Genomic DNA, 11,016 nt, shown 5'->3' with positions numbered 1-11,016 from the left:
TTTCAGCTTCTCTCCATTTACTGTCCTGCAGCCTCAGGAGCGGCCATGTCTGACGTCCTGCTCCTGGCGGGAGCTGTTTGTGTTGCAGGTGGCCATGCACTCCTCAAGGGAAGAGTGGTGGCGGTGTGCGGACCCTGGCCGGAGGGTGCTGGGCCGGGGTGTGATGCCGGCAGTTTCAGGAGCTCGGCTGAATTCAGCCTGCAGAGCCCATCCAGTCCCTCGATGGCGCCAGGGCCTCGAGTTCAGGCTAAGGGGGTGTGGGAGCTGGAGCTCTTGTCCTGTGTCTGTGGAGGGGCCGTCCTGCACCAAGTCTGGCCAAGGGCATTCTTCGTGCTGCCCTGGAGGCAGCCCCCTCTTCCTTCCTGAGACCCGTCCACCGTTAGACCTGGCCCCGCCGGCAAGGAGGGTGGGGAGAGCCTGTCGCGGTTTGGCCCTGGCTCCCTCCTCCCTGTCCGTCCTCTCTGCTTTGGGGTGGCTTCCTGGACGTTGCCCCCAGGGCTGGCCTGCACCCTCGCTTTGTCTTCTATACAGAAAACCACACCTCTTCTCTCCTTGGAGGATTTCGAGGCCCCATACCTGGCCGCATCTCTCGCCTGGAACACTGGGGTGAGCCGCGGGTTGTGGGACGGGAGAGACCCGCGTTTCAGGAAGTGCGGAGGGGTCCCCAGGGTCTCCCTCTGCTCCCAGGGGAGATCAGCGCCCAGCACCCACCGATGACGTTCTCCCCTCCCACTGGGACCGTGGGCAGGAGATGCTGTCTGACCGGACCCTGGAAACCCGGGCTGGCGCCCCGCCCCTGCACGGAGCGCTGCTCTGCTGCGTGCCGAGCCGGCGGGCGCCGTGGGCGTGCACAGCGGGGGGCCTGAGAGGGTGTGGGTGCTCCAACCTCGCGGCCGCCCCAGCAGGCGCACGCCCGGCATGAGGTCTCGGGCCTGACAGCCCTGCTCTGAGGGGCTTCGTGTGTGGCCGCGGGCAGGTGACTTATTCCTTGTGCTCGTCCCAGGGATGGTGAGGGCGCCTCCTGCCCTTACGGGCGGTGGTGACTGTGGTGGTCTTTTGTTTTTCATTTCAGATTCCCTCAGAAGTGAGATCGAGCAGACGTGTGGGAATGAGACCAGCCGGGCAGACACTGGGCTGTGAGGAGCCCCAAGACAGAGAGGGTCTCGGGTGCCAGGTTGGAGGGAAGCCGAGGGTGAGTGGTTCAGAAGGATGTGGGTCCCCGTCCCCGGCACCCTCCCCCAAGCCAGGAGCGGGGGCTGGTTAGGGGAACTGAGAGCACAGTCTCTATCCTGACTGGTGTCTTTGTTCCTGTGTAAACACAAGTATGTAAGGTGCTACCCGGCTCTTTAGGTGACCGCCCAGCGTTACAGCCCTCCCTCCTACGGGTGACACCAGCGTTGACCTAACTGGCCTCATCCGGGTGAGCGTTTGAGTTCACTTTCAGCTTTCCACCATTTATAGTTTCAGCTCGTCTGTGTGCTCCTTTCTCACTGCTGGGCCACTTTCTTGGAGTGAATCCCTAATTAGATGGGAGTGAGCTGATGAGACACGTTGTGTGGATTTTCTCCTGTCTCGCTGCCAGCCTGTGTAAGTGCCTGTTTCCTCCACCGGGCAAGGGAGGCCCTTTACCAGTGGAGACACTGTAATCGCTTCTGGCAGCCCTCGAGCCAGGGGTGGGGTGGGCAGTGGCTTTGCCTTTGAGCATTTCCAGTGTGGCCGGACCTTCAGGCGGGTCCCGGACCTTCTGCGACACCAGAGGAACTACAGAAAAGAGCAGCCCTTCGGCTGCGAGGTGTGCGGACAGGCCTTCAGCCTGAGAGGCCGCCTGGGCCCGCATCGCCAGGCCTGCTTGGAGCGCGAGCCTCACCGCGTGGCGACGGCGGGAAGGCCTCCCTGTGCGGCAAGGCTCTGCGGGCCCCAGGGCCTCAGCACCCGCCGGAGCCGCTGCGGGAAGGGCGTCCACCATCTGGGCTTCCTGACGAGGCATCAGGGGAACCACAGGCGCGGGGAAGTGGAGGTGTGCGTGGGGGTCCTCTGGCCATGTTCACATCAGGGAGACTTGCGGGGAGAGGCGACTCTTTGTTCCAGACTCCAGGCGTCTTTGCTTGCCCAGCCCCGAAGTAAAAACCTGCAGAGTGGGCTTCTCTAGGGCACCGGCTTGCACTTGGAGACTTGGTCACTGGGCAGGACACCTGTCCCCCTTGCTCGTGGGAACGCTATTTCAGGTTATCCAAAGGCTTGGTGAAGGATTTTAATTTTTGTCTGAATTCCAGAGAGAAAAACATGGGGGGCCATGAGGAGCTAGCAGAGCCCCAGAGGCATTGCACTGAGGGACCACCTCTCCCCGATTTGAGCAAACCAGTTGTAAAAAGGCTTTTTTGAGACAATCATGGAAATTTGAACATGGATTGGGTATTAGGTGGTATTAAGGAGTTTGCTGTGATAATGACAGTGTGGTTCTGTTTTTAAAAGTCCTTAAGAAGGATGCATTCTGACAAATTTATGGGTGAAATGGCATAATGTATGGGATTTGCTTTAAAATTCTAATTAAAAGAAGAAAGACAAAACAGTATTGGCAAAATGAGTTGTTGAAGCTAAGTGATGAGTATGTTTGGAACTTTCCTACATTTTTTTTCTCATTTTACAGGATATTTATATTCTAAGTTCATTAATACATACTGAAAATAGCCATTAAGTTATCAAGTTACGAAGCTGTGTCAGTCTGCTCGGGCTGCCATAGCAACACACCACAGACCAGGAGGCTGACACGGTGGAAGTTTATTTCTCACAGTTCTGGAGGCTGGAAGTCGGAGATCAGGTGGCCGGTTCTGACAAGGACCCACCTCCCGGCTTGCAGACGGCACCTCCGCACTGTGTGCTCACGTGGGGAAGGGAGAGAGCGCGCTGGTGTCTCTTCCTTTTATAAGGGCTCTAATCCCATGACGGGGCCCCACCCGACAACCTCATCTCACCTCATCACCTCCCAGAGGCCCCACCTCCAAACGGGACCACACTGGGGTTAGGGTTTCAACACGGGATTTGGGACGGGGGATACAATTCAGTTTATAGCAGAAGCTTCTCTGGGTCAGTCCTGCCCACAGCCCAGCTGGGGAAGGGCCTTGCTGCTTCAGGGTGGCCCCATCATGGCCAGTGAGGCCTTAAGGGCGCGGGGCCCATGGCCCTCTGGAATAAATAGAAATGTGCCCTTTGGAACATCCGAGTGGCTTTTCTTATTTATAAAATCCAAACTTTTGTGCCAGTGCTTATATTTTCCTTCCAGCTCAGAGCTGTGAGCAAGGAAGTGCCTGGTTTGCTCCCACCCCACGTGTGGAGTGGTGGAGGCCTTCAGGTGGCCTTGGAGTGCAAGCTGGGATGGCCTGTCTTGGGTCTTTGGGCTTGTCCTGCAGCCCAGCTGGCCGTGCGTCCAGGTCGCCTGTTTCTGGCTTTTACTCCTTTGTGATGCTTCACCTCGTGCCGCCATCGTGTGGAATTAAGTGTGGACAACACAGAACTGTGCCATCAGCTACGCTCCATCTGATGACGATTATCGAGTGATACCAGTGGCTGCCGAACAGGGGGCACATCCGGCTCCCCTTGCTGGCTGGCTTGTCCCAGCCTGCAGTTTCCTCTGTGCCCGGCTGGGCAGGCCCTGGTGGCGAACGCTTTGAGGGAGTGGCAGCGGGCAGACGGCAGGGACGCAGCTGCCTCCTTGTGTCCTTGTGCACGGCTCCCTGCGAACCCTCTGCTGGATGCGGCACCCTGGGGGGAGAAGCGTGGTGGTGAAGGCGCAGTAAGGTAGGTCTGCACCTCAGCTCCCTGTCCGCACGTCCCCAGGGGCAGGTGTCCTTAGGAAGCACCAGCCTTCTCAGCAGTGGGCTGTCCCATGGCTGGTGGAAAGGGACGGGTGTGCCCCTGGTGCCCGAGGCGTCCACCCCTCCGCACACCTTCTCCCCGGATGCACCCACCACGTGCGATCTGTCCCTGAGCAGCTGCCGCGGGACCTGGCCCGCAGAGCAGAGCATCCCACACCTCCCATTTGGGGCCCAGAAAACCCAAGCCGGTGGGTCGTTGCTGCTTCGTCCCTGTCCTTCGTGACCCGCTGGACGCCCCTCCCCAGGAGTTCCTGTGGACGTTCACCCCAGGGAGAGGGGTGAGGTCCTGGCTCCCTTGGCCGATAAATCGGGCAACTTTTGTCTAGAAAAGGGAGCCAGTCGTATTGTTTTAGTGAGATTTATTCCAGGTTAGGGGTCAAATGAGCCTCACAGTAAATGAAGTATCTCCCTCTGGGAAACGGCAAAGAGCGAAAGACCCCCTCCCCCGGCCCGAGGGATGGTCTGCGGATGGCGGAGTGTGTCCTCAAGCGCCCGTCCTGTGCTGTGAAAATAAGCACGTGGTTTTGGTTTCTTGTCCTCAAAATAATGGACTCGTTCTCTCCACGTCCTTCTACGGGTGCTTTTGTCCATCTCTTGTGGCCCTTCCGCGTCCCCATTCTTCTAACAGCGTCGTGACACGTGTCCCCCGGGAGGCCACCTCCTGAGCTGATGTCTGCATGCATGGCTGTATCGGTCTCCTGGGACGGCCGTGACGAAGTGCCACAATCTGGGTGGCTGAGGACAACAGAACTTACTGTCTCAGCTCTACAGGCCAGAGTGTGAGGTCAAGGCACCAGCCGGGCCGTGCTGCCTCTGAAGCCTCCCTCTCTCCAGCTTCTCATGGCGCCGGCCATCCTTGGCACCCCTTGGCTTGTGGCCACAGGGCTCCAGCCTCGGCTCTGCTGACACAGGTGTGGTCCTCTGTGTCTCTTTTTTTTTTTTTTAATAATTAAAAAAAAATTACTTTGGGCTGCTTTGGGTCTCCGTTGCTGCGTGCGGGCTTTCTCTAGTTGTGGAGAGCGGGGGCTACTCTTTGTTGCGGTGTGTGGGCTTCTCATTGCAGTGGCTTGTCTTGTTGTGGAGCACGGGCTCTAGGCCCGTGGGCTTCAGTAGTTGTGGCTCGCAGGCTCTAGAGCGCAGGCTCAGTAGTTGCAGCGCACAGGGTTAGTTGCTCCACGGCATGTGAGATCTTCCCAGACCAAGGCTGGAACCCGTGTCCCCTGCATTGGCAGGCGGATTCTTAACCACTGCGCCACCAGGGAAGCCCAACCACTCATCTTTTAACTGTCGCCATGGTTCTGACTTGCCCAGAATGTCACAGAGTCGGAATCATGCAACGTGCAGCCTTTTTAGGTTGGCTTCTTTCATTTAGTGATTTGCATTTAAGGTTCCTCCGTGCCTTTCCACGGCTGATAGCTCATTCCTTGTTGGTGCTGATTAATATTTCCTTTTCTGGATGGACCGCCATGTACTTATCCACTCACCTACTGGAGGACATCTGGGTTGCTCCCAAGTTTTGTCAGTTATGAACAAAGCTGCTATAAACGTACATGTGCAGGTTTTTGTGTGGACATAAGTTCTCAGTTCCTTTGGGTTGGAGTGTCATTGCTGGATCATATTATACAAGTATGTTAATTTTGTGAGAAACCACCAAATTGTCTCTTTGAGTGGCTGCAGCAGTCTGCATCCCCTCCAGCAAGGCATGGGGAGTTTCTGTTGCTCCACTTCCTCGGGGCCTATGGGGTGGCTCTCCTCCATCCCCACAGGCACCGTCAGCTGGCAGCCTGCCGGGCAGACCAGGGCTGAGTTTGAGCAGCTTGTTAAGAGGGAGATGCTGGAAAGCTGTGCAAGGAAGAAGGAACTACCAGAACCAGCCCAACAGGGTTCTGAATGTGAACTTTTTATCAAAGCATAACGTACATACAGATGTGTCCCAAATGCTAAGGATGCAAGTGGATGAATTTTCACAAAGGGTAACAATGTCTAATTTGTGGCTTAACAAAAGTCCAGGCAAAACTAAAATGTTGTTGTTATAAGCCTTCCCTGGTGGCGCAGTGGTTAAGAATCCACCTGCCAATGCAGGGGACACGGGTTCGAGCCCTGGTCTGGGAAGATCCCATATGCCGCGGAGCAACTAAGCCCGTGCACCACAACTACTGAGCGTGCGCTCTACAGCCCGCAAGCCACAACTACTGAGCCCACGTGCCACAACTACTGAAGCCCAAGCGCCTACAGCCTGTGCTCTGCAAAGAGAAGCCACCGCAATGAAAAGCCCACACACCGCAATGGAGGGAAAAAAAAAAAAGAACCTATTGATAACAAGATTTCATTTTTTTGAATAGATTTATTTATTTTTTTTTTGGCTGCGTTAGGTCTTCGCTGATGCGCACGGGCTTTCTCTAGTTGGGGCGAGCAGGGCTACTCTTCATTGCAGTGCGTGGGCTTCTCGTTACGGTGGCTTCTCTTGTTGCGGAGCACGGGCTCTAGGCGCGCGGGCTTCAGTAGTTGTGGCATACGGGCTCAGCAGTTGTGGCGCACGGGCTTAGTTGCTCCGTGGCATGTGGGATCTTCCCAGACCAGGGCTCCAACCGGTGTCCCCTCCATTGGCAGACGGATTCTTAACCACTGCGCCACCAGGGAAGTCCCTCAAGTGAACTCTTCTCAGAGAATTTGTGTTTGATGCTGCCAGCCCCCCACCAGCACTTCCAACCCAGAACCAGAACATTTAACTAAATTTCCACGGCAAGGTTGGCGGGGGCTGGGGGGGCTCTGTTTGAAAGCTGCGGTCTGAACTCCTCCCTCCACAGGGTCCAGGTCCATGGGCCACGGTGGCGCATCCGCCCTGGTCTCCCCCACGCTCCACCTCCCCAATGCAGCCGTTGATGAATGCAGACCACAGGTGAGGGAGAGCGTACTAACTGGCCTCCGTGCACTTGGACTGACAGCTAAATCAAAATTTAAAATTACCCTCCCCCCCGGAACTCCCTGGAGGTCCAGTGGTTAGGACTTTCACTGCCAGGGCCCGGGTTCAATCCCTGGTCAGGGATCTAGGATCCCACAAGCCGCAGGGCGCGGCAAAAACAAACAAAAAAACAATAGGTTAAACATAAAAACACCTGTGGCTCCCCGTGGCGCCAGAACAAAGCCCACGCCCCCCCCCCCATGGCTCTCTTGAGCAGCTCAAACCGCGCTGGCCCTCCCGGCGCCACACGCAGTGGACCAGCTCCTCCCTGGCCCGCCAGACTCCCTTCCTGCTCTCATACTACCTGTCCATGCCCGTGATGTCCATCTCTGCCACCAGACTTCAGCCCTCATGGGCAGGACGATGGCGTGGCCGGCTCCCTCTGCCCCTGCCAGAGGTCAGCTGTGGGGTTGAGGGATGCTCAATCCTGGCAGACACACAGGGCACAGGACGATCAAGCTACCTTGCAGCTTGGAAACTGGGAGCCATAATGAGTGGTCCCTGCGCCGGCCAGAAATGCGGGACAGCGAAGCAGGCGGTGCCAGAGCGGAGAGGGGTGGGGAGGGGGTCACACCTTTATTGATAATCCACTCACCAAATCCGCGTCCTGCGCACCCCCGTCTCCCCCGCACCGTCTGGCCTCATTGGCCTTCCTCCGGGTAAGTTCAGGATCTCCCCAAGGCGCCTTCGCCTGCAGCGTCACATTCACGGTCTCCTTCGACTGGGGGACGGGAAGAGCCCGACCCGGGGACGGACTTCCCAAAGAGGGTGGTGTTCTGTGAGGCGGCACGCAATGAGGACCGCGAAGGGGCCCAGGAATCCAGGCGTGGCGGGGTCAGGGACGGGACTCGGGAGCCTGGGCGCGACAAGGTCAAGGACGGGACCCTGGAGCTCGCATGCGATGGGTCGTGGCATGGGACCCGTGATTCCGCCTTCGAAGGGGCCAGCGACAGGACCCTGGAGCCAACACGCGACGGGACCAATGACGGGACCCAGGGAACCGCGAGCTTCGACAGCAACGATGGGGCCCAAGAGGCCGCGCGCCACGAGACCTGAGACGGCTTCCGGGAGGCCGAGACTGATGGGGCCCAGGAGGTCGCGCGCGACTGGATCGTGGTGGAGGCGAAGTGCTCAGGGTGCGAGTTGGCCAGCGGCGGTTGCCAAAGCGGCGGGCCCTCGGGGCCCCGGCGCAGCCAGCTGTGCACGTGGGCCAGGTTCCGCATGTCCTCGTGCTCGCGCCGCAGCTGTTCACGCTGCTCCAGCAACTGGCGCCGCGTGTCGTGCAGCACCTGGGCCCGGCGTTGCAGCCGCAGCAGCTCCTGCCGCAGGCGCCCGTTGTCCTCTCTGATGGCCTGTGTGTGCGCGATGAGCGCGCGCGCCGCCTCCCGCTCCGCGCGCCACGCCAGGGACTGCACGCGCTGGCGCGCCTCGCGCTCGAAGGCTGCTTTTTCCTCCTGGAAACACCGCTTCATGCGATGGAGCAGCTGCATGTGCTCCACGCGCATATGCAGCAGCTCGCGCTCCAGCGCCCGGATCCGGGCCAGCTGCTCCAGCTGCAGCTCCTGCGGCGGGGCCGCGGGTCAGCTCCGGTCCGCGGCGTGCACCCACCTCGCCCTGCCCGCGCCCGGCCCTCCCGCGGGGGCGCGTACTGGCCTTGTAGGGCTGCAGCTCCTGCACCTGTCGCGCCATCTGCGCCGCGCGCGTCTCCATCTCCAGCAGCTGCGCGCACACCCCCTCCTCACGCCGGCGGTAGAGCGACGCCAGCTCTGCGCGCTGCCGGTGGATCTCCGTCAGGTCCACGCGGTTCTGCTCCTCCAGCCGGACGATAGCGTTGGCGCAGCGCTGCGCGCGCGTGCTCACGTAGCTGGCGTAGAGCCGGTTCTCCTCGCGCAGGCGCTGCGCCTCGCAGTCCAGGAAGGCGTTCTCCTGCAGCTCCTGGTCGACGCGCTCCTCGCAGGCGTCCAGCTGCTCCGAGAGCAGTTTGTATTCTCGCTGCAAGTACTGAGCGCTCTCCGATTGCGGCGGCTCGGTGCCCTCTCCTGCCGCGCCAGACCGGCCCCAGGCGCTCGGCCCGCGCTTCCTCTTGGGCACCATGGGTCGAGGCCTCCAGCCCGCTCCTCCAGCTCAGCCCTTCCCCTCGACCAGCCCGAAGATTCTGGCGGGGTTCGACGCGTCTCAGGGTCACGAGGTTGGGAGAGGCAGAATCAGGAGTTTGGGGTCAATCAAGGGTCAGGACATCGTCGCCAACCTTTACTAGGGGGCTCCTTCAGGACCTTGGCCGCCCGTCGGGGTTTGTCCACCTTTAGCTCTGTTGGCGGTCAGCCGAATGGTCTCCCTGGAAACAGAACTTAGCCGCCCTCCCCAACTCCCGCCCCGTTGCTTGCGCAACAGACTGCGAGGGGTCGGGGCCTGCTCTCAAGGCCGGGCCGGTCCTCCGCAGTCTCGGACCCTGTTCCTTCCCAGAGCACACCGCACCGTGGGCCGCCCCTGCCCCTCCCGGGCTCCTGCGCCGCACACATCTGTCGCGGGAGTGTCTAGGTCGACCTGGGTCTTTTAATTTCTGTTTCGAAGCAAGGCAACCGATGGGCAGAGGTTTTTAAATTTTAAGTCGTCCGGGCCTCCCGATTCCCCGGCGAGGTGTCCTCGCGTTAAAGCTCATAAACGCCTCCTCCCAGAAGAGGTGTGGCGAGCGTTTCGTTCTCCTCTGTCTCCGGATTCCTCGAGACCGGGTTCTTCCCGGCGGGGCAATTCCCGATTACGCAATCCGGATGCAATCGAAGGTGGAGTCCTGAGGGAAGCCACGCCACGCCACGCCCCCAGCCCCGGTCCCGCCCGGAAGACCTCCAAACCACGCCCAACCCGGGCTCGGCTCCATCCCGGCCCCGCGCCCCCCGCCCGGTCCGCCCCCCGCCACCAGCCGCAAGCGTCCACCTCTGCGCTCCCAGCCCAGCCCGGCCGCAGAGGCTGCGCTTTGCCTCTGCCCCGCGGCGATTAGAGGCAGAAGGGGACCTTGTCCCCTCCGTTTCCTCGGGCTCCATCCCCGCCGACAGCCACGGGGCGCGTGGGTGTTTCCGGGAGCAGCCCCTCTCCCAGGGAAGAGGGGGGCGCCCGGCCTGCAAGCGGGCTGAGATGCCCGCCACTCCGGACGTCCGGTGGCTTTCTCTCACTGTGTTGGGAAAGCGGTGCCTGGTGTCCACCAGGTCCCACCACCGCCCACGGGAGACGGAACTCACCTCCAAGGGCCCAGATTCAAAGCCAAGTGTCACTCTTGATACTTCTCCGCACCCTTGGGGTCCTTCCCCCCTCCCTTCGTGAATGGCGTGGGGGTCTCTGTCCCTGCCGGGGCCAAGGCTGCAGTACCCTCGGACTCCGGCCGGGAGGCGTCTGGAGGGTCACTCATCTCTTGGCAGGGACACCGAGCTGGAAGGACACCGGGAGGGAGAGGGCCAGCAGTGTGCTCAGCTTCTGGCAAGGCTGCTCCCTCCCGTCCCCCTTCTCCTCCCACCCCGGCCCCTTCCCCCCAGCGGGCTCTGCTAGGGGCCTGCAAGGACCTTGAAGGCTGCGGCAGAACGTCCCACCGGCTTGTTCCTGGGATGCTGCCCTCACCACTCAGCCCCTGCCCCCAAGCCTGGACAGGCCGCCGGAGGGCACACCTTCCTGCCCTCACTTACTGTTCCTTCTGCCTCGGAGCCCTCCCGACTGAGCTCCGGAGACTTGGGGTTTGCGCCCCTTCTCAGGAGTCCCAGTGGGGTTGGGCTGTGTGTCTGACCCGGGGGGTGAGCACTTCCAGCGGCCTCTGCTCCCATTTCACAGATGGAGAAACAGGCAGAGTGAGTGAGCTGCCCACGGACTCCTGAAAGCACTGGGTCTGTGACTTGGACCTTGGTGGGCTCTTCCCACTGTGTGCACTGCCTCTCTGGCTGAGTCCTCTCCTGTCCCTGCCCTGTGCCCTGGGGCAAAGGGAGGAGCCAGCTGCTTTTAATTGAATCCCACTCCACGGCAGCCTGAGGCCACATGGCCAGTGCCTATGACCCTTCCACCTGCCAAGGCCAAGTGGACCTGTGGAGGTGGGGGTGGGTTCAGGTGATGCCAGAGACCCTGTCCTTGGAGCTCAGCCCCGGTGGGAGTCTGACACCACAGAGGCGGCCAGATGCTGAGCAGAGGTCAGACAAAGGGACCCTG

At 60.3% G+C, this 11,016-nt stretch overlaps 1 protein-coding gene across 1 annotated transcript; it reads right to left on the bottom strand.

Moving 5' to 3' along the window:
• Positions 1-2,890: 2,890 nt before the first annotated feature.
• On the bottom strand, positions 2,891-9,114 carry CCDC166 (coiled-coil domain containing 166). The gene is made up of 6 exons (XM_082674398.1): positions 9,083-9,114; positions 8,488-8,989; positions 7,887-8,396; positions 7,430-7,525; positions 7,139-7,261; positions 2,891-3,759 (listed from the first exon to the last, which is right to left on the bottom strand). The coding sequence occupies exons 2-5, from the start codon at positions 8,926-8,928 to the stop codon at positions 7,256-7,258; spliced, it is 1,053 nt and encodes a 350-aa protein (XP_082530524.1). The 5' UTR covers positions 8,929-8,989; positions 9,083-9,114; the 3' UTR covers positions 2,891-3,759; positions 7,139-7,255.
• Between the last annotated feature and the right edge of the window lie 1,902 nt (positions 9,115-11,016).

Source organism: Grampus griseus (assembly GCF_964374135.1).
Source record: "Grampus griseus genome assembly, chromosome: 17".
NCBI lineage: Eukaryota > Metazoa > Chordata > Mammalia > Artiodactyla > Delphinidae > Grampus > Grampus griseus.
This window is presented reverse-complemented; position numbering and strand designations above follow the sequence as displayed.